Source organism: Ceratotherium simum, chromosome 10, assembly GCF_057802395.1.
Source record: "Ceratotherium simum simum isolate JZ-2026a chromosome 10, ASM5780239v1, whole genome shotgun sequence".
In the NCBI taxonomy this organism is placed as follows: Eukaryota; Metazoa; Chordata; class Mammalia; order Perissodactyla; family Rhinocerotidae; genus Ceratotherium; species Ceratotherium simum.
Genome location: NC_141909.1, coordinates 76,965,939 through 76,992,150, shown reverse-complemented (window position 1 = coordinate 76,992,150; position 26,212 = coordinate 76,965,939). Strand labels below are relative to the sequence as shown.

The window sequence follows — 26,212 nt, the reverse complement described above, 5'->3', positions numbered from 1 at the left end:
TGGTTGGTCTTCAGACCAATGTCTATTAATGATTTAATAAATTAATTGTTGAGCTTGTGTGAACATGGCTATTTTTTTCAATGGTTTCACTTGAAAAATTTTCTTTCTTGTTATATCTTAGTACATGTAAGGATACTAATAACTAACAAACAACAACAAAAAAATCTCAATCTAGAAGTCACCCTTGGATTTTTGAGAGCAGTTATCACCTTCATTTATTGTGTTTCCAGTACTACAGACCTTATTTTTTAGCTCTAACATACTCTCTTTCAAAGGTATTGGAAGTTTAAACCTGCCCTGACCTGTTTTTTATTTTACGATGTTAGCCATATTGGATTTTTTATAGAATAATTGTCACATGAAACTGTTAACAGTGTTTGACTGTACAGAAAAGACCTTTAGCAAAGTGAGGCTTTAGTGGCCAGCCCTGTGGTGTAGTGGTTAAGTTTGTGCATTCTACTTCATTGGCTGGGAGTTCGCAGGTTTGGATCCTGTGCGTGGACCTGCACAGCACTCGTTGAGCCATGCTGTGGTGGTGAAATCTTGAAATACAAAATCTTCCTCTATTTTGTATATGTGGCTTCCTGTATTTTGTATATGTGGCTATACGAAATAGAGGAAGATTGGCTCAGATGTTAGCTCAGGGCCAGTCTTCCTCACAAAAAAAAAAAAAAAGAGGAAGATTGGCACAGATGTTAGCTCAGGTCTGATCTTCCTCAAGCAAATAAAGGAGGAAGATTGGCAACAGATATTAGCTCAGAACGAATGTTCCTCAGCAAAAAAAAGAAAAGTGAGGCTTTAATTTTTTATTTTTTACCTCTCTATATTGCATTTCCTCCATTCCCACTCCCAGGTGCATATTGCCTTTGAAAAAAAAAAGCAAAGGAGTAACAGACATGCTTGATGGGATAAGCTGTTGAGAGCCATAGAGAATTCTGAATGGGATTCAAAAAAACCTTTTTAAAATTTATTAGTTTTTATTTTTTTGTGAGGAGGATTAGCCCTGAGCTAACATCTGTTGCCAATCCTCCTCTTTTTGCTGAGGAAGACTAGCCCTGGGCCAACATCCATGCCCATCTTCCTCTACTTTATATGGGATGTGGCCACAGCATGGCTTGATAAGTGGTGCGTAGGTCCACGCCCGGGATCTGAAACTGCTAACCCCCAGCCACTGAAGCGGAGCATGTGAACTTAACCACTGCGCCACTGGGCCAGTCCCCCAAAAAGCTTTTTAAAACAATAATTTGTCTTGTTAAAAAAAAATACATATGCATATAGAAGAAGGACTAGAAAAAAAAAAATACATATGCATATAGAAGAAGGACTAGAACACCAAAATGTTAGCAGTGATTAGCCTTGGAAGATGTGAGTAGAAGTTGTTGGGGGGTGTGGATTAGAGAACAACTTCCATTTTTTTACTTCATACACATCTCTTTAACTGTATTTCATTGAATATGACATACTTTCGTTTTGCAGCATTTTAATATCTCTGAAATCATGATACATCTTATCATGGTAGTCCGGCATCAGTGAAGAGGTCGTTGTCATTGCCTGTTGTGTATGTGCATCCACACTTGCAGAAGGAGTGTCAGAAAAAACCATAGTGGAGCACTCTTAAGAAATGTGAATCATGAACGTTCTTGATAATGTGTAGAAAAGCATGACCACTGACAACTCCGAGTTGAAAAGCTGGTTCAGGAGAGTTGGATTCTGAATGTGAAGAAGCCTTAGGAATACCTTAACCAATTGTATCAGTTTTTGCTGTTTAACAAGCACCCCAAAACTTAGTAAAACAACAGCTGAGTTGTAACTGCTCATGAGTTTATGGGTTTTCTGGTTGATTTTGGTAGGTTGGCTGGAGGTAGGTTGTTCTAGAGTGCCTTCTCTCACATGTCTGGTTGTTGGGTTGTTGGTGCAGGCTCTTATCAGAGGAGATGGAGATAACTGGTTTGTGTGTCACTCCTCATCTCACAGACTAGCCTGGGCTCGTTCACATGGCTGTGGAAGAGTTCCTAAGAGCAAAGAAGAGCAAGGATAGAGGTGCGGTACTTTTTAAGCCTTTGTTTGCATTGTGTTTGGTAATATCCCATTGCACAAAGCAAGTTACCTGGCCAACTCCAAATTCAAGGGTTGGAGAAACAGGCTCTCTGGGAAGAATGGTCAAGTCACATTGCAGAGGGGCGTGTATACAAGCATTGGCGTGCTATGTGGCCATTGGGCAATCTAATGCCTTGATTTATGTTTTATGTGTTTTAGTTTTTATGAAAGTGATGTATAGATCTTTAAATGTCCAAATAAATTAAGAAAAACTCTTTCAATAAGTGTAAAATAATTCTAAGTGATTAGAACACATTTTTAAACCTTTTATTTTGAGATAATTGTGGATTCACATGCAGTTGTAAGAAACAGTAAATATCCTCTATACTCTTTACCCATTTTCCCCCAGTGGTTACATCCTGCATAACCATAGTACAACATGGTTATGCAATTGGCGTTGATGTAGTCCTTCAGCCATGTTCAGATGTCACCAGTTTTACATGTACTCACACTGTGTGAGTGTGTGTGTGTGTTTTTAGTTCTATGCAATTGTGGGGGGTCAGCATTGGCCACCTCAAAATATGTCTCTTTACCTTAATTATTTTCAAGAACAAAAGACTCTGAAAGAAACTTTGAACTGCCTCCCCCCCACTAACTGCCTAAAAGAAATTTAAGATAGAAGCCCTGTCCCCAAGATAGGCCATCACCATAGATAACTCTGGGTATCGATAGACTGGGAGGGTCTTTGCTAAGCCTGTTCCTATCAAAGTTCTGTTTCCCAAACATTTGCTTTTCCATTTCCATGTGAATTGCCTTCCTCCCCTTTGAAGTCCCAGACCACTACCCCCAACACCCTCCTTTGTCTTTAGCTGAAGATGGTATTTAACATGAGAGCCTCTGCCATTTTGGTGAGTTGCTCAGTTTTCCTCTCCCATGTATACGTGTTATAAAGCTTTGTTTGATTTTCTCCTGTTATTCTGTCTCATGTCAATTTAATTCATAGCCCAACCAGAAGGACCCAGAGGGTAGAGGATTTGTCTTTCTCTCCTGCACAATTTTGTCACGTATGTAGATTCATGTGACCACCACCATAGTCAAGATTCAGAACAGTTCCATCACCTCAAGGATCTGTCTTATAGCCCTTTTATAACCACATCTGCTTACCTCCTATTGCCTTCCCTTCTTAGTCCCTGATGATCACTAAATCTATTCTCCATTTCCATAATTTTGTCATTTCAACAAATAATATACAAATGGAATCATACAATATGTAACCTTTGGGGATTGGCTTTTTTTTACTCAGCATGATTAATTTTCTGGAGATTTATTCACGTTGTTGCATATGTCCATAGAGTTTTTTGTTGTTTTGTTTTATTACTGAGTAGTATTCCATGGTTTGAATGTACCATATAGTTTGTTTAACCATCCACCTGATAAAAGACATCTCGGTTGTTACCAGTTGTTGGCTATTATAAGCAAAGGTGCTATAAATATTCGTATACAGGTTTCTGTCTGAGTATAAATTTCCATCTCCCTGAGACAAATACCCAGGAGTGCCATTGGGCCATATGGTAGTTGCATGTTTAGTTTTTAAAGAAACTTCCAACCTGTTTTCCGGAGTGACCATGCTGTTGTATATTCCCACCAGCAATGTAGGAATGATCTAATTTCTCTTCATTCTCACCAGCATTTGCTGTTGTCATTATTTTTTCTTTTAGATGTGTTCACAGTCTGAGAGGTGTGTATTGCTATCTCATTGTGGTTTTAATCTGCATTTTTCTAATGGCTAATGAGGTTGAACATCTTTTTCATGTGTGTGTTTGCCATCTGTACATTTTCTTTAGTGAAATGTCTCTTCTGTCTTTTGCATCTCTTGCCCATTTTCTAATTGGATTGTCTGATTTTTTTCACTGTTGAGTTTTGAGAATTTTTTTATATATTCCAGATACTAGTGCTTTGTTGAATATATGGTTTGGAGATATTTTCTCCCAGTCTGTAGTTTGTCTTTTCATCCTTTTAACAGAGTCTTTAGCAGATCAAAAGTTTTTAATTTTGATAGGGTCCAGTTTTTCCTTTTATGAATCATGCTGTTGGTGTCAAGTTCTTTGCCAGCCCTGGAACCAGAAGATTTTCCCCTATTTTTTTAAATAAGATTTATAGTTTTACATATAAGTCTGTGATTCCCTATGTGTTAATTTGTATGAGGTATGAGGTTTAGGTTCTTTTTTTTTTTTTTTTTAATCAAAAGATATTCAATTGCTCCTGCACCATTTGTTGAAAAGGCTACCCTTTCTCCATTGAATTATCTTTACACCTTTGTAAAAAGTTGGGCATATTTGTCAAATCACTATGTTGTACACCTGAAACTAATACACTATTATATATCAACTATACTTCAATAAAAATAAATAAATAAATAAATTTTTAAAAGTTGGACATATTTGTCTGCTAGGGCCACCATAACAAAATGCCACAGACTGGGTGGCTTAAACAACAGAAATTAATTTTCTCACAGTTCTGGAGCCTAGAAGTCCAAGATCAAGTGTCAGCAGGGTTGGTTTCTCCTGAGGTCTCTCTGCTTGGCTTGCAGGTGGCGGCCTTCTCACTGTGTCTTCACATGGTCTTTTCTTTGTTTGTGTGTACTCCTGGTGTTTCTTCCTCTTCTTATAAGGACACCAGTCCTGTTGGATCAGGGCTCTACTCTTATGACCTCGTTTAACCTCAGTTACCTCCTTAAAGGCCCTATCTCTAAGGTCACATTGGGGGTCAGGACTTCAACCAATGAATTGTCCGTATCAACTTTGGACATAGTTCAGTCCATAACAGGGTCTGTTTCTGGGTTCCTGATTTTGTTCCATCCATCTATGTGTCCCTCTGCCAATACCATACTCTTCTGATTACTCTAGCAATGTAGTAAATCTTAGCATTATTCCTCCCACTTGATTCTTCCCTTTTAATATTGTTTTAACTATTCTAGGACTTGTGCCTTTCCATATAAATTTTAGAATAAGCTCAACTGTGGCAAAACTTCGCTGGGATTTTGATAGGAAGTGCATTAAACCTATAGACCGATTTGGAGAGAATTGACTTCTCTAATATGTTGAGTCTTCCAATTTAAATTTACTTAGAAATGTGATTTATTTTTGTGTGTTGAACCTGTATCCTGTAACCTTACTGAACTCACTAATTAGTTCTAGGAAGTTTTTTGTGGATTCCTTGGGATTTTCCATGTAGACAATCATGTCATCTATGAATAGAGATAGTTTTATTTCTTCCCATCTGTATGCCTTGTCTTCCTCCCTCCCTCCCTCGTTGCAGGGGCTAGAACTTGCAGTGCTATGTTGAGTAAGAGGAGCAAGAGGTGACCTCCTTGCCTTGTTCATGAACCTGGGGGAGAAGCTTTCAGTCGGTCACCATTAAGTATGATATTAGCTATAGATTTTGTGTAGATGCTCTTTATGTAGTTGAAGTAGTTTCTCTCTTTTCCTAATTTGTTGAGAGTTTTTATCAAAATGAGTGCTTGATCATATGATTTTTCTTCTTTAACCTCTTGATATGGTGGATTACATTGATTTTCATATGTTGAACCAGCCTTGCATACCTGGAGTAAATCCCACTTGATCTTGGTGTATAAGTCTTTTTATACATTGTTAGAATTGTTTGCTAATTTTGTTTAAAGTTTTTGCCCCTAAGTTCATGAGGCATATTGGTTCATAGTTCTCTCTCTCTCTCTCTCTCTCTCTCTCTCTCTCTCTCTCTCTTATTTGTTGTCGTTGTTGGGTCTTTGTCTCCTTTTCATAACAAAGTAATACTGGCCTCATGAAATGAGTTAGGAAGTACCCCTTCTTCTTTTAGTGTCTGGAAGAAATCATGTAACATTGGTGTTAATTCTTCTTTAAATGTTTAACCAAATTCTCCAGTGAAGTGGTCTGGGTTTAGGGATTTCTTTTTTGAGAGCTTTTAAATTATACATTCCTGGGGCCGGCCCCAGGTTCACGAGTTTCAGATCCTGGGGGCAGACCTACATACTGCTCATCAAGTCATGCTTTGGCAGCGTCCCATGTACTGGAATGGAGGAAGATTGGCACAGATGTTAGCTCAGTGACAATCTTCCTCACCTCCCACCCCCCCAAAAAAATTATACATTCCTTTTCTTTAATAGTTATAAGACTGTTAGGTTATCTATTTTATTTTGGTTGAGTTTTGGTAATTTAATGGGTTTTAAGTTGTTCATTTTTTCCAAGTTGTTGAATTTGTGAGTGTAAAGTTGTTTGTAGTATTCTTTTATTGTTCATTTAATGATTTCAGGATTTATAATGGTAAATTTCGTTCCTAATATTGGTGATGTGTGCCTTCTGTCCTTTTTTCTTTATCAGACGTGCTACAGATTTATCCATTTTACTGTGGTTTTTTTTTTTTTTTTTTTTTTTGGAAGAACCAGATATCGGTGTCATTGATGTTCTCTGTTTTCAATGTTATTGATTTCTGATGTTATCTTTATTACTTCCTTCCTTTGGCTTGCTTTGGGATTATTTTTCTCTTCTGTTGTATGCATTTAGTGCTATATATTTCCCTCTCAGCACTGTTTTAGCTGTGTGCCACAAATTTTGATTTGCTGTGCTTTCATTCTCATTGAATTCTATGTGTTTGTTTATAATTTCCTTTGAGATTTCCTTTGTGACCCATCAATTACTTATAAGTGTATTAATTTCCAACTGTTAGAAAATTTTTCTTTCTATTATCAAATTCTAGTTTGATTCCATTATGATTGGAAAACATACTTTGTATTATTTCAGTTATTTTAAATGTGTTGAAGCTTATTTTGTGACCCAGGATATGATTTAGCTAGGTGAATGTGTCATGGATGCTTGAAAAGAATTTGGTATTCCGCAATAGTTTGGTATTCTCTAGATGTCACTTTGATCCTTTTGGTTGATGTTTGGTTCAGTTCTTCTATATCTTTGCTAATTTTTTACCTGGTAATTCTCTCAGTTGCTGACAGTAGCATATTGAAATCCCCAACTATAATTGTGGAATTTTCTAGTTCTCCTTTAGTTCTGTCAGTTTTTCTTTCAGGTATTTAGAAACTCTGTTGTTTGGTGCATACATAATTCAGATAACTAAGTCTTCTTGGTGGATTGATCCTTTTATTATGTAATGTTCCTCTTTTTCCCTAGTAATTTTCTTTGCTCTGAAGTCTACTTTATCTGATACTCATATAGCCACTCATGCTTTTTTTTTTCAATTAATGTTAGCAAGATATATCTTTGTACATCGTTTTACTCACCCTACCTATGTTGTGTTTGAAGTGAGTTTGTTGTAGATAGTATATAGTTGGATCATGTTTTTACATCCACTCTGCCAATCTCCGTCTCTGTTAGGACTTAAGTCTGTTTGAAGAGTTTCCTGTTGTCATTCTGTTGCCAATTTCTAGTTTGTTTCCATTATGATTGGAAAACATACTATATATTATTTCAGTTATTTTAAATGTGTTGAGATTTGTTTTGTACAAACATTTTCTGACAAAAGAAACCATTTTATTATTTTTCTGTTCATTTTCTGTTTCTCATTCCTTTGTCTTTTCTTGGCTTCCTCTGGGCTGCTTGAATGTATTTTAGGATTCCATCTTGGTTTATTTATGTATTTTTTTTTGTAGTTTGTAGTTTTCTTAGTGGTTGCTTTAGATATAAAATAAATAAAAATAAAGTAAAACTTCTAATTTAAAATAATGTTAGATTTATAGAAATGTTTTTAAAACAGCACATAGAGTTCAAGCAGACCCTTCATCCACCTTCTCTTACTGTTAGCAATTATACAACCATAGTTCAATTATCGAAACCAGAAAATTGACACTGGTACAGTACTGTTAATTAAACTACAGGCCTTACTTGAATTTCATCAGTTTTCCCTCTAGCATCTTTCTTTCTGTCATCCTGGGATCCAGTCCAGAATCTCACATTGCACTTAGTTATTAGGTCTCCTTAGCTTCTTCCAATCCGGGAGAGTTCCTCAGTCTTTGTCTTTTATGACCTCGACACTTTTGAAGAGCACTGGCCAGGTACTTTGTAGAATGTCCCTCAATTGGGGTTTGTCTGATGTTTTCCCACGATTACACTGAGGTTATGTATTGTTGGCATGAATATGACAGAGATGAAGTGTCCTTCTTAGTGCATTATATCAGGAAATAGACACGTTGATATGTCCTATTACTGGTGATGGTAACTTCGATCACTTGGTTAAGATGGTATCTGTCAGGTCTTTCCACTGTCGTTTTACTATTTTTCCTTCATAATTGATAAATATCTTGGAGGAGATACATTGAGACTATGCTAATATCCTCTTTTTCCTCAGCCTTTCACCCATGGATTTTAGTATCTATCAGTGCATCTTGTGTGCAACAATTAACACTGGGATGCTTACCTAGTGGAGATTCTGTGATGTATTTATATTGATATGTATGGACTCACAGATACTTATTTTATTCTATGGATTATAACCCAACACTATCATTATTTATTTTGTTGCTCAAATTGTTTCAACTTTGCCTTTGGGAACTCCTTTAAGTTGGCTCCTGTATCTTTTTGTCATACCTCATAATTGTGAGGTTGTTGTTTGGAGTATTTCCTTCTTTTGTGACACAAGATTTTCCAGGCTCAGTTAGATTTCCCCACCCCAGCTCTAGAATCAACTCCTTTTCCGAGGAACCCTATGAATCAAGACACTTTGATATAAACCTCTTATGCTCCTTCCACCAGCTTATGTTACATCTTAAACAATTTTGACTTGAACCCTTTATAAATTTTCTCAGAAATGTCCTATAAAGGTCAATGGAATTTGTACTTGTGGAGTTTGTTCTAATCACCCAGCGTTGCCTTGTGGTTACTCCCAGTGCTCCTCTGTCCGCTCTCTTTGTACTGCTAGGATGAGGCGGCAGGAAGATGAGAAGATATGGAAGTGGATTTGAGTGTGGATAAGGGTATAGGTAGAGACAGAGATGATGTGGATATACGTGAAGATATGAATGGGGAGGCTGGGAGAATACCTGGATGGGACTCAAATATACACATCTAAATTCTTTCTGCTTCACCACTTTGCAAGTCAAAAAACACAAAAGTTTCAAACACAAGTCAGAATTTTTGAAGTGTAATTTTTTTCTGGCACTTGATCTACTCTGCCTCTTTGGACGGTGCTCTCTGTGACTTCAGCTTCTCTTGCCTCTCTCTTACTCTCTCAAGTTGCCTCCAGCAGTTGTCTGGGCTGATTTATGGAGTCATGGCAAGTCTGCTTCTCGCTGAGTCTCACACACTCATTGAGGATGTATTAGTATACTCTCTGTGTTAGGGATGGATAAAATTCAACGTACGGATGTTAAATGAAAACAGAGTGATGTTCACAGTGGAAATTAAAAGGAAGACTGAAAAGAGAAACTTTAAAATTCTAGATTTCTAATCTTTTGCATAAAATAATAGAACTTAAAAATCAACTTAGAAAACTATTCCAAATAGATAAGTACATATCATGATTTAAATACTTGCAGTAAGGCCCGTATTCCGTTCCAGGATTTAAGAATACTTATGGGTAAAATGCGCAGTTTCATGGGGTTCGTTATGAGTGTAAGATTGTTTTTCTGCTGTATGAATTGTCATTCCATGTCTTTTTATTTGTAATTTTCTACAAATGACACTATACTTTTTTCTATATACTTGTCTCCGTATGTGTGTACTTGTGTGTGTGTGTGTGTGTGTAATGTATGTGTGTGTGAGAGAGAGACCAAGAGAAAGAAAGAGAGGGAGAGGGAGAGAAAGAGATGTAACATACTAGTTTCTTACTTTTACAGGAAATTTAATACATGTGAGCACAAATCTGAGACTGACTCATTTGGCAGGAAGATCAAGTTCACACGCCAGAGTAAACGGAGAATGGGGTGAGATCTCAAGAAGAGGGAAAGGGTGGGGAGGCAGTTTACAATTTAAAATATGAGTAGTGGTGTTTTATTAAAATTATTTTCAGTTTCTCAGTCGTGTTGAATTTTTATCCTGACTTCCACGGTGCTTCCCTGAAACTGTCTAGGAAATTTCTTCCTCCTCTCTGATCCCCACAGTCATTTGGTCATTAAGTTCAACCTGTTCTGCCTCCTCTACATCTTGTACATTTATTTCCTCCTTTCTATCCCCACAGGTACTCACTTGGTTCAGGCCTTCACCACCTTTTGTCTGGACTATTGCTGTAGTCTTCTTCCCATCCTTGAATTATTCATCCCTTGAAACTCATCCCAGGCATCTCTTCCTACTCAATAAGAGCTAGCCATTTCTTTCTTGAGGCCACCACTGAACCTCATGTTAACCCATCATATAGTTCTTCCCCAAATGTATTCTAATTGATAATTTATATACTTATCTCCTCTTCCTGACAGAGTCTGTGAGCTCCTTGAGGACCGGGATTGTGTTCTTATTTCTATATCCCCAGTGCCTAGCAAATGTTGGGCACACTAGGTGCTTGATAAATGCTTAGTCAATGGATGAAAAAATGAACAAATGAGTGGGTGAATAAATGAAGGAATGTACTCAGTTCACTGATAAATTGTTATTAACTAGTAAACTACTCATTGTCAGTCCCCAACAAATGTTTCTCCCTGGAGCTGACAATTCATTTCATGGAAGATCATAGCCTTTAAGATGACATCTTAAAAGAAAAAGGAGTTTCTCTTTTACAAATAATTATTTTCTCAAGATATTGAGTTATTTTTCCTTTTTGAAGGGATTTGTAATTATTATGCCTCATATCTCCATCTAGTGAAGCAAATTGGTAATTGTTTTTAGTGATCAAGATATGCTTCGAGGTAAATATGATTTCATCATGATACTCATTTTTATAAAGCTTAAAAATAAATTAACAAAATAATACATTGTTTAGGTAAATCTCTACCTATCTCTAGACTATAAAGAAAAGCAAGAGGGTTATGAACATAACCTTCAGATGACGGTCACCTCTATGGAGAGGGCAGGGGAATGGATCAGAGAGCAACTTCCAGTAGCTTCTAGAGGATTGGGAATGTTTTCACTCTGTGTGATGTCGTGGGTTCATGGATGTTTATTTTATTGTTACGCTTCCTAACTTAGACACACATATTCTTCGATCCAGTAATCCTACTTTTGAGAATATCTCCTACAGAAACAAAGCACCAGTATGTAAGGATATGCATAAAAAAGGGAGAAGAAAGAAAGAAAAAATAAAGAAATGACTACAGTTGCTACATAAGCTCCATGTATACTCTACTTTTGTACTCTTATCTAAGCGTGATACATATTGGTTTTTCATAAAGGCAAAATTTAATGATAAATATTATGAGCATTATCATATGATATGTTTCAATAAAAATTCTTTGTTTTATAACTTTTTTTTAAACTTTAAGCAATATTGTAACTTAAGCATATTGTTTGGTATAAACATACATATGCATAAATATAATAAGGTGTATTATGCTGATGAACATTGAATATGACAGAGTGGAGAAAGTCTGGTAGCATAAAAAAGAGGTAAATGAATTACAGTGCTTTCATATGGGGACTTAAGACACTTAAAGTTTAAAATAATCCTTGCTGTATAGTATAGGAACACAATGTTCTATAGTATTTTCTTCAGCCTATCACTTTAGTGTGAATTGGCAGTTGTTCCTACAACAATATTTTATATAAAGAATGAATGCCCCAAACCCAATGTGAATATTGCTGTTCATTAGTATTTTGGATTTGTTTTGTATTAATAGATAACACAAATAACAATATTATTATTGTTATGAATCCAATATTTCAGCTAGAAAGGTAATTGCATGACTCATCAAATTATAAAAGAAAATCAATTGTATTTCTGTATGCTAGCAAGAAACTATTGAGAAATGAAATAAAAATTACCATTTGCAATAGCTTCAAATACATAAAACTATTTATACAAAACACAAGCATGTATAAATGAAGAAGTATGTCATCTTAATGGATTGGAAGACTCAAGTTTGTTGGTCTCCCCAAATTGATCTACAGATTGAACACAGTCCCAATAAAAATCCCAGTGGTACTTTTTATAGAAAACAACAAGCTGGTTCTAAAATTAATATGGAAATGCAGAGTACCAAAACCAGCCAAACCAATCTCAAAAAAGAGGAAAAGGGCTAGAGGATTATATTATTTGATTTAAGACTTACTATAGAACTAGAGAAATCACGACAGTGTGGTATTGGCATAGTAACAAAGGAACCAATGGAATAGCATAGAGTCCAGAAAGAGACCCACATATATATAGTCAATTATTTTTTATTTTTATTTTTTGTTGGGAAAGATTCCTCCTGAGCTAACATCTGTTGCTCATCTTTCTCTTTTTTTTTTCCCCTCCCCAAAGCCCCAGTACATAGTTGTATATTTTACTGGCAAGTCCTTCCAGTTCTTCTATGTGAGCTGCTGCCACAGCATGGCTAATGACAGACGAGTGGTGTGGTTCCACGACTGGGAACTGAACCTGGACTGCCGAAGCGGAGTACATAGAACTTTAACCATTAGGCCATCAGGGATGGCTCTATAGTCAATTATTTTGACAATTGTGCTAAGGCAATTCAATGGGGAAAAAAGGTCTTTTCAACAAATGGTGCTGTTGAAACTGGATAAACATATGCAAGAAAAAAAAAAAAAGAAACCAGAAGCCTACCTTACACTATATACAAAAATAAATTTGAGATGGATCATATATCTAAACCAATGTTTCTCAACCCTTTTTTCATTATCACCTCCTCCCCTTACGAGCCTTTTTAGACATATTTTTCCCCCTATCACCTCCCCTCCACAATGGCCAAAATGAAAAAGAATAGCCTTTCTTAGTTGGGATTCCCACAAGAACAGGCCCTGGGACAATGACTTATAACACCAGTAGAGGGGGCTGGCCCGGTGGTGTAGCTGTTAAGTTCATGTGCTCTGCTTTGGCAGCCCGGGGTTCACAGGTTCAGATCCCTGGCGCGGACCAACGCACTGCTTGTCAAGCCATGCTGTGGCAGCGTCCCATATAAAGTAGAGGAAGATTGGCATGGATGTTAGCCCAGGGCCAATCTTGCTCAGCAAAAAGTGGAGGATTGGCAATGGATGTTAGCTCAGGGCTAATCTTCCTCACCAAAAAACCCCACCAGTAGGGGAGTGGAAAAGTAAGAGAAGGAAGGCAAAGCAAGGCAAGAGAAAAAGGGTATTGCCAACCGGAGCTTATCCTGCTGGGGGCTCCAAGAGCAAGTGTAGAAGATGTGCTTCAGAGTTACACTATCCAAAGGTCAAAGGAGCTGACCTCTCATTAGTCATTGGTTGAGATCTCTGCTCAGGGCCTTACTGCAAGTATTTAAATCATGATATGTACTTATCTATTTGGAATAGTTTTCTAAGTTGATTTTTAAGTTCTATTTTATGCAAAAGATTAGAAATCTAGAATTTTAAAGTTTCTCTTTTCAGTCTTCCTTTTAATTTCCCCTACCCTTCTCACCTGTTTTGAGTGGAGTCCGAAGGGGTTCTGGTGGCCTGGGAAACTCTGAGGGAGTTTAAGATGCTGGTGTGCATCGAAATGGGAAGACTTGAGGTGAAATGGGTGGGCCATCAGTGGCTTCTGCTATAAATACCAAGAACTGACAGGGATGTGGAGCAATGGAAACTCTCAGACACTGGTACAATTACTTTGGAAAACTGGCTACTTAGGTTGAGCATATGCATACCCTATGACTCAGTAATTCCATTCCTAGCTAATAGCCAATAGAAATATGAACATGTTCACCAAATAACATATTAAAAATGTTCATATAAGCAGTATTCATAATAGCAAAAATTGAAAATTCCCAAATGTCCCTTAACAGTAGAATGAATAAATTAAAAGTGCTATATTTATGTAATGTAGTACTCTGCAGCAATGAGATTGAATGAACTACAACTTTTTTGTGTGTGTGTGTGAGGAAGATCAGCCCTGAGCTAACATCTGTGCTAATCCTCTTCTTTTTGCTGAGGAAGACCGGCTCTGAGCTAACATCTATTGCCAATCCTCCTCCTTTTTTTTTCCCCAAAGCCCCAGTAGATAGTTACATGTCATAGTTGCACATCCTGCTAGTTGCTGTATGTGGGACGTGGCCTCAGCGTGGCCAGACAAGCGGTGCATCGGTGCACGCCCAGGATCTTGAACCCGGGCCGCCAGTAGCGGAGCGCGCGCACTTAACTGCTAAGCCACGGGCCGGCCCTGAACTACAACTATTATATGCATCAGTGTAGTTGAAGTTTGCAAACATAATGTTGAATAAGATGTAATGTGAAAGAAGCCAGACGTGAGAGTAGATACTGAATAATTCGACACATAATTTTAAAATTGGTGCAACTAATTACGCTATTAGAAGTCAGAATTAGTCCAGGATAGTGGTTACCCTCACAAGGGAAGTGACTAGAAGGGGGATTCTAGGTTCTGCTAATGCTCTGCTTCTTGGTCTGAGTGCTGGGTATGTGTACTAAGTATATACTATACTGTATGTTCACAATGTGAAAGCTCATTGAGCTTTATACTTGTGATTTGTGCACTTTCCTGTGTGTTATACTCAACCAAAATTTTACACCCTGCAGAAGTCAACATCAGCCTTCCTCATTGCATCCTCCCAACCATAAAAAAACTCCAGTGTGGTACTGACACATGATGAGAGACTGACCAACTGAAAGAGAACAGAATGTCTATAAATAGACCCAATATGTTTCAAGTTGGTGAAAAATAGATGGATTGTTTAATAGATGGTGTTGGGATGACTGGGTAGCTATTTGGAACAAAAATGAGTTCAACTCTACTTTATATCTTACATCAAAACACATTCCAGATCAAAGATGTACATTTTAAAAATAAAATGATAAAATTAGTAAAAGAAACCCTGAGAGGACATTTTCATAACTTTAAAGTAGAAAAGGGTTTTTAAAGTACAATATAACAAAACAAAACAAAACAAAAAAAAAAGACCAATCAGTGAAACCATGTAAACCTAAAAAAAATGTGTAGCAAAACCCAACGTAAATAAAAAAGTCAAAAAAAAATGGGGAAAAATATTTCCAATTTACAATACATATGGATGGCTAATATCACTTGTATGAAAAAGCTCCCTCAGATCAATAAGAAAAAGATCAATAAGCCACCAGAAATCTAGACAAAAAATATATACAAACAGTTCATTGAAAAAGAATAAAAGTGACTGAAACATGTAAAGATGCTCAACCTTACACATGATGAGTGAAATAAAAGTAATGCTACAAAGATATCACTCCTATAGTGTTGACAAACATCAATATGTTTTACAATACACTGACTTAGCAAGAGCATGAGGAAGCAGGCACTCGCTTACATTGCTAGAAGGAGACTCTAACTAAAAGTTGGTGAGACCTTCATGGAAAACAGTTTGATAGGCAATATTTATCAGTATTAGAGATGAACTTACAATTTTATCCAATAATTTTACTTTTAGCGATATATCTTACAAATATTAGAACATGAGTAAAATTTTACATATATGGTTATTAATTTGTCTTATTTAAAAGAGCAAAAAATTGAAAGAAAAACAAAACCTAACATCTATCAATAGAAAATTGGTTAATAAAATGCAGCCATCAAAAGGAATGAAAAAATTCTTTTTTTTTTTTTTTACAGATATGGAACCAAAGTGAAAAAAGCAAGGTGTAGACTAGTATATAGTACATAGTATAGTAGTATTAGTATATAGTATAGTTTATAGTATATTAGTATATAGTATAAATATATACTTATATTTTTAAAATGTAAAAATACGTATTTATAGATTCAGAAATAAATAAAATTTAAAAGAACTATAAATCTAACTCATAAAATGTGAGTAGTAAAGGTTGAACTCAGCAGATTTAGGATGTTCAAACTTGGCACATTCCAAAGAAATCTCCCAGGGGATAAACAATGAGCCTTGTAATATCTTGCCCAATAACAATATCTGTATACCTGGGGCCTTGGGCCATGCCAGGTAGTTTATGCTAATAATGTGATTTATAGTAAACACCTGTTTTTGTTCACCTGAGGCCCTTGGTCATGCTGTATCGGTTTGACCTCTGGCAGGGACTAGAGACTGAGTAGTTAAGGTCAGTCACCTGAGGGCTCCAGGCCTATGTATCTGACCCCCAATAAAATCCACTCCAGTTCGGATGAGCTTCCTTGGTTGGAGGTACTTGGCACATGTCACACATCATTGTTGGGAGAATTAAGTCCTGTAGTCCACACAACTCCACAAAGAGGACAACTGGAAGCTGTGCCTGGTAACCTCCTGGACTCTGTCCCATAAGCCTTTTCCCTATGGTGATTGTATTCTATATCCTTTCAATGTAGTAAACCATAACCATGAGTGTAACAGTATTTGTGAGTTCTGTGAGTCCTTCAAGCTAATTATTGAACTCGAGAGTGGTCTTGGGGTCCCCAACACAGTAGATAAAGTGATATTTAGAAGGGAATTTATTTCTTCAGATGCTGGCATTAGAAAGGAATAAAGACTGAAAATTAATGAGCTAAGCATCCAGTTTATGATGTTAGAAAAAGAGCAACAGAAGACTGGAGATCCACACGCAAAAGAATGAAGGTGGACCCATATCTTACACCACTCAAAAATTAACTCAAAATGGATTAAAGACTTAAATGTAAGACCTGAAACCATAGTACTACTAGAAGAAAACATATGGAAAAAGCTCCTTGACATTGATCTTGGCAATGAATTCTTGGATATGACACCAAAAGCAAAAGCAACAAAAGCAAAAATAAACAAGTGGGATTACATCAAACTGAAAATCTTCTGTACAACAAAAGATACAATCCACAACATGAAGAGGCACCCTACAGAATGGGAGAAATTGTTTGCAAACCATATATATCAGATAAGAGGTTTATATTCAAAATATATAAGGCACTTATATGACTCAATAGCAAAAAGACTAATAATCTGAGTAAAAATGGGCAGAAGACCTGAATAGCCATTTTTCCAAAGAAGACTTACAAATGGTCAACAAATATATGAAAAGATGCTCAGCATCACTAATCAGCAGGGAAATGCAAATCAAAATCACAATGAGACATCACCTGACACCTGTTAGTCATATTACAAAAAAAAAAGACAAAAGGAATGTTAGCGAGGATGTGGAGAAAAGGGAACCTTTGTGCACTGCTGGTGGAAATGTAAATTGGTGCGGCCACTATAGAAACCAGTATGAAGGTTCCTCAAGAAATTAAACATAGAACTACCATATGATACAGCAATTCCACTTCTCGGTACATATCTGAAGGAATTGAAAATCACCATCTGAAAGAGATATCTCCCCTCACATTCACTGCAGTGTTATTCACAATAACGAAGACAGGGAAACAACCTCAGTGTCCATGGATGGATGAATGGATAAAGAAGTTGTGGTGTATATATGTAGTATATATATATACAATGAAATATTATTCGGCTGTAAAAAGAAGGGAAACCTGCCATTTGCAACAACATGGATGGGCCTTTAAGTATTATGCTAAATGAAATCAGTCAGAGAAAGACAAATACTGTATGATCTCACTTATATGTGAAATCTAAAAAAAAGCTGAACTCATAGAAAACAAAGTGGAATGATGGTTGCCAGGGGCTGCGGGTTGGGGGAATGGGGAGATGTTGGTCAAAGGGTACAAACTTCGAGTTACAAGATGAGTAAGTTCTGGGGATCTAATGTACAGCATGGTGACTATAGTTAACAATACTGTATTATGTACTTGAAATTTGCTGAGTAGATCTTAAATGTTCTCACCACAAAAAAATAGTAGTTATATGAGGTAATAGATGTGTTAACTCACCTTATGGTGGCAGTCATTTCACAATACATATGTGCATCGAATCATCACGTTGTACACCTTAGACTTATACAATGTTATATGTCTAGATCTCAATAAAGCTAGGGAAAAAAAGATATTGAAGGAGTTGGATACACCAAAAGAAGGAGGCAAAGATGATATGGGGGTTAGCATGTAGGTGTAGTGAAAGGAACCACGGGATCCTGTACATCACTTATCCTCAGGCCTAGAGAGGTGTACAACTTAGGGGCATGTAGCTCTGGACCCATGCTCCTCTGCTCTAGCTCTCAGATCTCAGGACTACAGCAGCAATCTTCAGTTCCTAGAGAGAGAGCCAAACCTTACAGGCTAACAAGATGAATGATATCTGCTCTTAATAAGATATTTAACAATATTGCACATCCATCATTTTGTTTGATTCTCACAGTTTGAAATTCAGAGAGGCTGTTACGCAAAAGATGAAAAAGCCAGGACCGAAGGACCCAAATCCAATAATTTTTTCCCCCATTTGCCCCTGGCCCCAAAACTTTTTACCAAGAGAGGTAATGTCTTAAAAGGGCTTATGGAGTTACATAGCAAGTCACACCTGACTCTCAGGTGTTGGCTTATTTCCAGAGACGCACAGGGGGAGAAGCAATCAGGATTTGCACACACAAGAGGGCTAGTAATTGACTGGGAGATTCTAACTTCCATGTGATTGGACCATCCGATAACCTAGACTTTCAATTAATAGACTTTCTCATCTCAGAGCTCTTAAGCTCCATTCTATCTCAGCTACGGAAAGTCCTAGACCTTATTTCCAGGAACAGCTCTGCCTTCTGAAATAATCTGATTTCCTACACTTTGACCTCAACCTCCAGTCCTTCCAGCCCATGCCCTCAATATGCTAATTCTTCAACTTTGTCAGGATCTTCGATCCATCAACCTTTCCACCTACTCTCTAACCATTAGCAACCTCTTCTGTCTTCATTTCCTCTGTCTCTGGTTGATTCCAAGGTCCATCACTTAAATGACATCCCAAACACCCCCACCCAATTTCCTTTTCATCATTCCCACCTGGCAAAATCCCAACTCTGTCTCGTCCAGATTTGCCCTCTAGTAAGTGATTCAGCCTTATTGGATAAAATCACACACATGAGGATACTGGTGCTACCAGGAACTCATCGTCAAACTAGTGATCTGCTCCAACACCACGTGAAAATCATTTATTCATTGACTACTTATTCATTCCATTCATATTAAGCACCTTCCGTGTGCTAAGTACTGTACTTAGCCCTTGTGAACCCAAAATAGGAAGCTTCCTGTCTTGTGGCGTTTACATCATAGTTTTCTTAGTCAACCCTCTCGCATCCTACTGAAGACCATTTCACATGTTCTCTGCTTTCCTCAACCTTTTGTTCCCCAGCTGATGGGCTGGAGCCCGCACTTCACAGAGGAACCAGGAGCCATCAAATGGGACCTTTTCATCAACAAACCTTCAATGAGACATATCCCACCCCTTCTTTCCTTCCTTTTATTCTGAAAGAAGTGTTTCTCCGCGAGACTTTCCTTGTCCCTTGCTTTCTCCATCCCAGCAGTTTTCACACTGTGTTGTAACTTTTGGCTTGGTTATCTGTCTTTCCTGAGGACGGGGACTCTGTCTATCCCACACACGGCCCTGTCCCCAGCATCCGGGGTTCAAGACGTGGTTGGTACTCAATAACCATTTGGGAGAGTGAATGAACCACAGGAGGGGTCTCCGGAGCGAGGCCCTGCCCAGCGTGTCCTGGGGGCGGGGCCGATGCCGGGGGTGGGGCCAGATGGACGCCCTCTCTGGCTGCCTGGAGGCGATTCAGCGGCCTTCATCCAGGAAACCGAGTTCCCCCTCCATCGCTTCCCCGAGGCAAGAGTTGGGCACATAACCTCCTAGATCAGGGTCAGGCCGGCCTTCTGGATGCCTGAGGGTCTCTTCAGCCTGCGCAGCCTGAGGGGCTTTTCCCACAGGGCGCAGGCCCTGTCAGACCTGCTCGGAGCGGCCTCAGAGTCTTCGAGGGCCCTCGCGCTTCCAGGCCTCGGAAGGGGCTCCGAGGCCTGCTCCGGGGCTGGGCCCTGAAGTTTGGAGCCCCTCTGTGCTGAAACTCCACAAAGATAGTGAAATAAGGCAGTAAGAAGGACTGCTGTTTGTTGCACCGCCACGAGGTGCCGAGGCTTCGGGGAGTGGCGGGACCTAAGGCCCCGATTTCACTTTTCCTGGAAATCTATTAATACCTGTCCAGTAGAGCTGTGACGAGACAGGGAATGAACAAGAAAGGCCCTTTCCACAGGACCAGAATTGAGGACTTGGTCTGCGGCCCTGCTGCAGCTGCCACACGGCCTTGGGGACCAGCCTCACCCAGCCCCGAGAGGCTTCAGGCCTGGTCAGACAGACGGTGAGACCTCAAGCCCTCAGCTTCTGCCCCTGCGCCCGAGCCTGAGGGGTAAGTGTCCCAAACTCTCTCTGCAGGACCCATATCCAGAACGTGGAGGACGCACACAGCCCGGTCAGGACTTGCTGCCAGGAGAGCTGATCTCCCACGAAGCTCCCTGGTGCCCCCGGTGAGGCCAGCAGGACAGGTGTGTGGGAGCCGGGGGTAGAGGCTGGAGACAAGGCTACATGCCCCGCAGACTCCAGGACTCTGTTTCCCGGGGCCTGGTGACACTGGAGGGCAGGCTGGGCACCAGGCAGAACGTCAGAGGCTGCTGCTTTCATCCTGCATTTGATACATCTGCTCTGATCAGACCTGGTGTTAGATCAGAATCTGTAGCTGTGTTTGTCTCCCTTGGGGGTGGCGGGAAATGAGGGTTTTTAAGAAAGCTTTATTGAGATATAATTCATATACCACACAATTCACCCTTTTAAAGCATACAGTTCAATGGATTTAGTATGTTTACAGAGTTCCACAGCCATTGTCACCACCTAATTTTAGGACTTTTTCATTACCCCGAAAAGAAACCTCGTACTTATTTCTAGTTTGCTGTAATTCTCCTCCCTCCCCTCCACTCTCCACCCCAGGCCTTTGTTTTGTTGTTAGTGCCATTGCAACTCCTGGTGACCATGTGTACAGCAGAGCGGATCCCTGCCCGTTCTTTTCGCTCCATAACTCACTTTCCAGCGCTATATCAGACAGTGCTCTGCTGCTATTCACAGGGATTTCATGGCCAATTTTTTCAGAAGTGGGTGGCCAGGTCCTTTTTCCTAGTCTTAGACGGGAAGCACTGCTGAAAGCTGTCCACCCTGGGTGACCTGCTGGTATTTGAAATACTAGTGCCATCACTTTCAGCATCACAGCAACACGCAGCCGTCACAGTATGACAACCAACAGATGGTGGTGTGGTTCCCTGACTGGGAACCTAGGCCTCGTGGTGAGAACTCTGAATCCTAACTGCTCGACTTCCAGGGTTGGCTACTGCAGGTATAGGCAACCACTAGTCTTTCTGTCTCTATAGATATGCTTATTCTGGACATTTCATATAAATGGAATCCTACAGTTTGTGGTCTTTTATGCATGGTTTCTTTTACTTAGCATGATGTTTTCAAGGTTCATCTAACTTGTAGCGTATTTCAATACAATCATGCCCACCATAACGATGTTTCAGTCAGATATGGATAACGTATACAAATGGTGGTCTCATAAGATTAGTACCAAATAGCCTAGGTGTGTAGTAGGCTGTACCATCTAGGTTTGTGTAAGTACACTTTATGATGTTCGCACAACGACGAAATCACCTAATGACACATTTCTCAGAACGTATCCTGGTCATTAAGTGACATACTTCATTCCCTTTATTGCCGAATAATATTACATTGTATGAATAGCCCACATTTTAAATAACCTTATTCATCAGTTTGATCGACATTTGGTTTTTTTCTGCTTTTTGGTAGTTATCAATGATATTGCCATGAACATTCGTGTACAAGTCTTTGTGTGGATGTATATTTCCATTTTTCTTGGGTATATACCAAGGAATTGCTGGTCGTATAGTAACTATGTTTAACCCTTTGAAGAACTGCCAAACTTTCCCAAATTGGCTGCACCATTTTACAGCCCCACTAGCAAAGTATGAGGGTTCCAGTTTCTCCTGTATTTGTCAGCACTTGTTATTATCTGTCTTTTTGATTATAGCCATCCTGCTGTGTGTGAGGTGTTATCTCATTGTGGGGAAATGTGTTTTGAACAGTTGTTTCTCCATTATAAAAATATTATAGAAACAATTTTGAATAATTTGAAAAAATTACTTTTAATATATATGTATGTCTTTCCTCACTTCACTATGCATATCGTTACATTGTTTACATAACACATAGTTTTAAAAATAAAAGTAAAAAAACTCTTAACATTTAATCATAAACATGTTTATGTAAACTCTTCCTACACATCATTTAAAATAACTGATATTCTCTGAGGTGGATATACCATATTAACTTAACCATTCTATTTTTCTTCGACACTTAGGTAGTTTTCAATATTTTGATATTATGAGACTTGTTTTACATTTTCCCGCATAATTGTTTTTGCTTAAAAATGATCTTATTCCAAAAAACATCAAGCTTTTCCTGAATTTCAGGAAAACCCAAGGTTTTACCCATGGGCAGCTGCTCTTTTCTTTCTACTGAGTTATCCACTCAAGTGGTTGGTTATCAGTGCTAACTTCTCTGAGCTGCAGACTCATAAACTCAATTGCTTCCCAACCTTGGTTTCCCACAAGTGCCCCAAACCTAAAGTCTTCAAAACTTAACCCATTATCTTCCTCTACCACCAACCTGTTCTTCCTCTTTATTTCCAGTATCAATAACTAGCACCCAGTCATCCAAGGAAGAAACATGGGAGCCATTTCCCCCCTTCATCCGCCACATAACTAGTCAATCACAAGTTTTTGCTGATCTTGTTTGCTTTCTCCCAAGTCTGTGTCTCCTCTCAGTTCTCACTACTACACTGGGGTTTGCAGGCTCTCAACATCTCTGCCCTAAGCTGTGCAGTAGCCTCCTACTTGATCTCTAATCCTTCAGCGTTGCCCCTCTTAAATTCTTTCCCCTCTCTACTGCTAGACAACCTGCCTGCAAAAAAATCATCATGAAATACCCCTACTTAAAATCCTTCAGTGGCCCTCCATTGCCTACTAAATAGAGTCTGCACTTCTTAATATGGTGTATAGGGCTCTCTATTTTGGCAGCTTCTGGTACTCTCTGCTCTGTATTTGTTACTGTAGTAATAGATAAATGTTTAGTTTCCACTGAAATCCCTATGCTGTTCAGTGCTTCCGTGTGTTTGTTCATTATGTTTTTTTCTGTCTGGAATTTCCTCACCACTTTTTTTCTCCTGGCTAATTATTTACTGTCCTTCAAGCCCAAGCTCAGGCATCATCTCCTTCTGAAAATCTACCTTGAAGTTGCAGAAGGGGCCAATGGCCCTTCTTTCTGCTCTACATGGTGGTTTCATTGTGGTTTTGACCCCGCTTATGGGAGATCACCACCATGACAGTTCCGGAGATGCCTATGTAAGGAAAAAAGCTCCCCCTCCTGGAGACAGTGCCCCAGTTGCTCCACCTTCCAAGACCCTCACCCACCCCTGGGACCCCATCTTCCGTAGCCACCGACCACCACAACTTTGGTGCAGTTGCTCCCTCGAGCCCACCTGCCCCTCCCCTTGGGGGTGTACTTTCGCTTTGCTAATGAATCCTCCTCTGTCAAAACTTCTGCTGTGTGTCCCTCTCAAATTCTTTTCTGTCTGTGGACCAAGAACCTGCGACCACACCACACCGATCTGACCGGTGCCGGTGACATCTTCAACTGTGACCATTTACTCAACATCAGAACAGGTACCAACACAGAGTGTCAAACTGATCTGTCTTTATTTATTCTTCTTTTTGTGGTAATTTTTATATTGTAATTTCCAAACAGAAATTTCTAATGCTTCATCTACGTTTTTAAAACTTTCTTTCCATATTTGTTTTCATTTGTTTAGCATTCGTTTCCACCTTTCAGATATACTGTACCAGGAATATGGGTGTATTTTTGATTTACAACTAATATTTGATTGCTTCCTCTCAATCCTGTGAAATCATAACTTGAGTAAATGAAATGTTTTTTTCTTGAGTCTTGTATTAACTTGCCTATTTTAGTCAAATTTAATATTAGCTAGAAAACATTCAGCCCTCTGGTCATTCTCTTCAATCCACAGGGAAAGCCAAAAGCTTGATGTAACCTTCAGAAGGGGCAGCATGGGGGTTTTTGGGGCCCATAGACAGGAAAGTTGGCCTTGTGCTCAGCTGTGGGGAGCATTAATTAACGTTCCTGTCCCCTCTCAGGGACCTCCCAAGCCCTGTCACCCTCCGGGCATGGGGGACAGCTAGGCGGATGTAGGGCCAAGTAGCAGTAACCTTGTTGCATGCTGGGAATTGGGCCAAGATTTGACTTAACAGGCTTGGTTTTGGGAAATGTAAAAATAAGAAAGAATGAGGTGCCAGCCTGGTGGCGTAGTGGTTGGGTTCACCCTCTCCACTTCGCCAGCCCAGGGCTCATGGGTTCAGATCCTGGGTGCCGACCTACACACTGCTCATCAAGCCATGCTGTGGCAGCATCCCACATACAAAATAGAGGAAGACTGGCATGGATGTTAGCTCAGGGACAATCTTCCTCAGGAAAAAATTAAGTAAATAAATAAATAAATACGGATGAAAACAAGGAAAAGGCATCCTGAAAGGCAGCAGGAGAAAAAACTACTACCAGGGTCTCAAGTTAAGTTCTCTCCCACTTAGGAAAAGTTGTACCTGAGTCAAATATCCGAGTCCTGCACCCCACCGCCCCTCTGCCCCTCCGCCCCACCACCCATTCGCCCCTCTGCCCCAGCCCCTTCTGAGCCAAGCCCCAGCACCTCAATGAAAGCAGCCTTGTCTGCAGGTAAGTGGATCTGAGGCTTGCAGCGAAGGGGGGACCCCCAAGAAATCTGGCTCTGCCTTGGCCTGCCCTGGCTCTTGGGGCCCCCTCTCTGGAACAGAAGGCGGTGGCCTCAGAGCTTTGGGATTCCTGCTTCCACAGCGCATGAGCTGTATCCCTTGAAAGTAGGGAATTTACAGGTGGTTTTTGGGCCCCAAGCCCCAAACTCAAAATCAACATTTATGCCTAAATTGATCTGTTTTTTTTTTTTAAAGTATTTTTCTATTCGTTTTCACTTTTCTCTCTTTGCCCAGAGTTTAGGTGCTTGTGGCACATTTTCTCGCTGGCTCAGTGCAGATGCGATGTCACTACTGATTAACTTGACAATGTACTTGGCATTGTCGTCTTATTCTCCAGTGACACTGTCTCCAGTGACTCCAGTTTTCTTGCATGACATACATCTGCTCTGTGAAATGTTGAGAGGCACATCTCTTTGCTTTCCTATTCCTTTGATTTATTCTACAGAATATTTCAGGGTGGAAATATCATGAATCACTATGATGATGTAAAATTGGTTTGAAACGGATTTTGTTTCACTTTTTGGGTCCTGTGTAGCAAGTGGACAATCTTTAAAGTGTCCTATACTTGAGCTAAACTTGAATTTTATTGAACATTCAAAAAATATTTTCCTCTCTTTCTTGAACTAAAATAAAATACTGAGGGCAAGTTTAGAATGCGTACCTCACAGGATTGGTAAAATTGCACAGTATTGTAGATACCGTAAGTTTTTGGATTCAAGACTTTAGAAATGCTGATCCATCCCTAATAAGTTCTATGTGTGACTTTGTTTCTAAGTTGGGGATATCGTATATGTTTTAAACACTTTGAATATAAAATTCATATGTGCTTTTCCTTTTCTTAGATTGATTGTAGATTAAATTCAACAACAAGACAATGGTAATACCATGCAGAGATTAAAAATGAATGTTTTAGGTCTCTGGTTCAGATGTTGCAGAAGTAATAGATAAGTGATAAGACTCAAATTTACTGAATTTTAAACAATTCTCAGCCTTGGCTAATGGAATAGGGAATACATGTGTACCTTCTTTCATAATAAATGTAAACTGTATGCAAATGAAACTGTCAAACTCACAATTTAAAGACCTTGTTTTATGCCTGTAATTTCCTTAAAAATACCGCAGCTTAGGCAGTGTGCCGGTAATAATATGCATGTGCCAGTCATGGTCATCTTAAGCTTCTCCTCTAAGGGTTGGCTGGTTGCTCTGTTCAGGGGTGGTGAGCTACTGTTTGACTCAGGAAGCCATTTTCCAGAGAAGGCCACTCCAAGGGCTTCTGTTGTCCCGTCTTGATCAACACCTGAAACATTGTTAATTCCCACAGTGAAGGTCACAA

General features: G+C 39.2%; 1 protein-coding gene across 8 annotated transcripts in view; it reads left to right on the top strand.

The window, feature by feature from the left end:
* Positions 1-26,212, top strand: part of LOC101406143 (uncharacterized) — a 65,885-nt gene that overhangs the window by 19,833 nt on the left and 19,840 nt on the right. For 5 of the 8 annotated variants that reach the window (XR_015553491.1, XR_015553489.1, XR_015553487.1 and 2 more), the window contains 2 exons: positions 9,875-9,961; positions 20,390-20,481. The exons of 1 other annotated variant lie outside the window; for it this stretch is intronic. Coding sequence is in view for 1 of the 7 variants with exons in the window: in XM_087436275.1 (XP_087292401.1) it covers positions 9,875-9,961; positions 20,390-20,481 (179 nt within the window). In the remaining 6 variants the exon portion in view is untranslated. Of the gene's footprint in view, positions 1-9,874; positions 10,055-20,389; positions 20,482-26,212 lie in introns of those variants that run through there. 2 more of the 8 variants (XR_015553488.1, XR_015553486.1) reach the window with 2 other exon arrangements.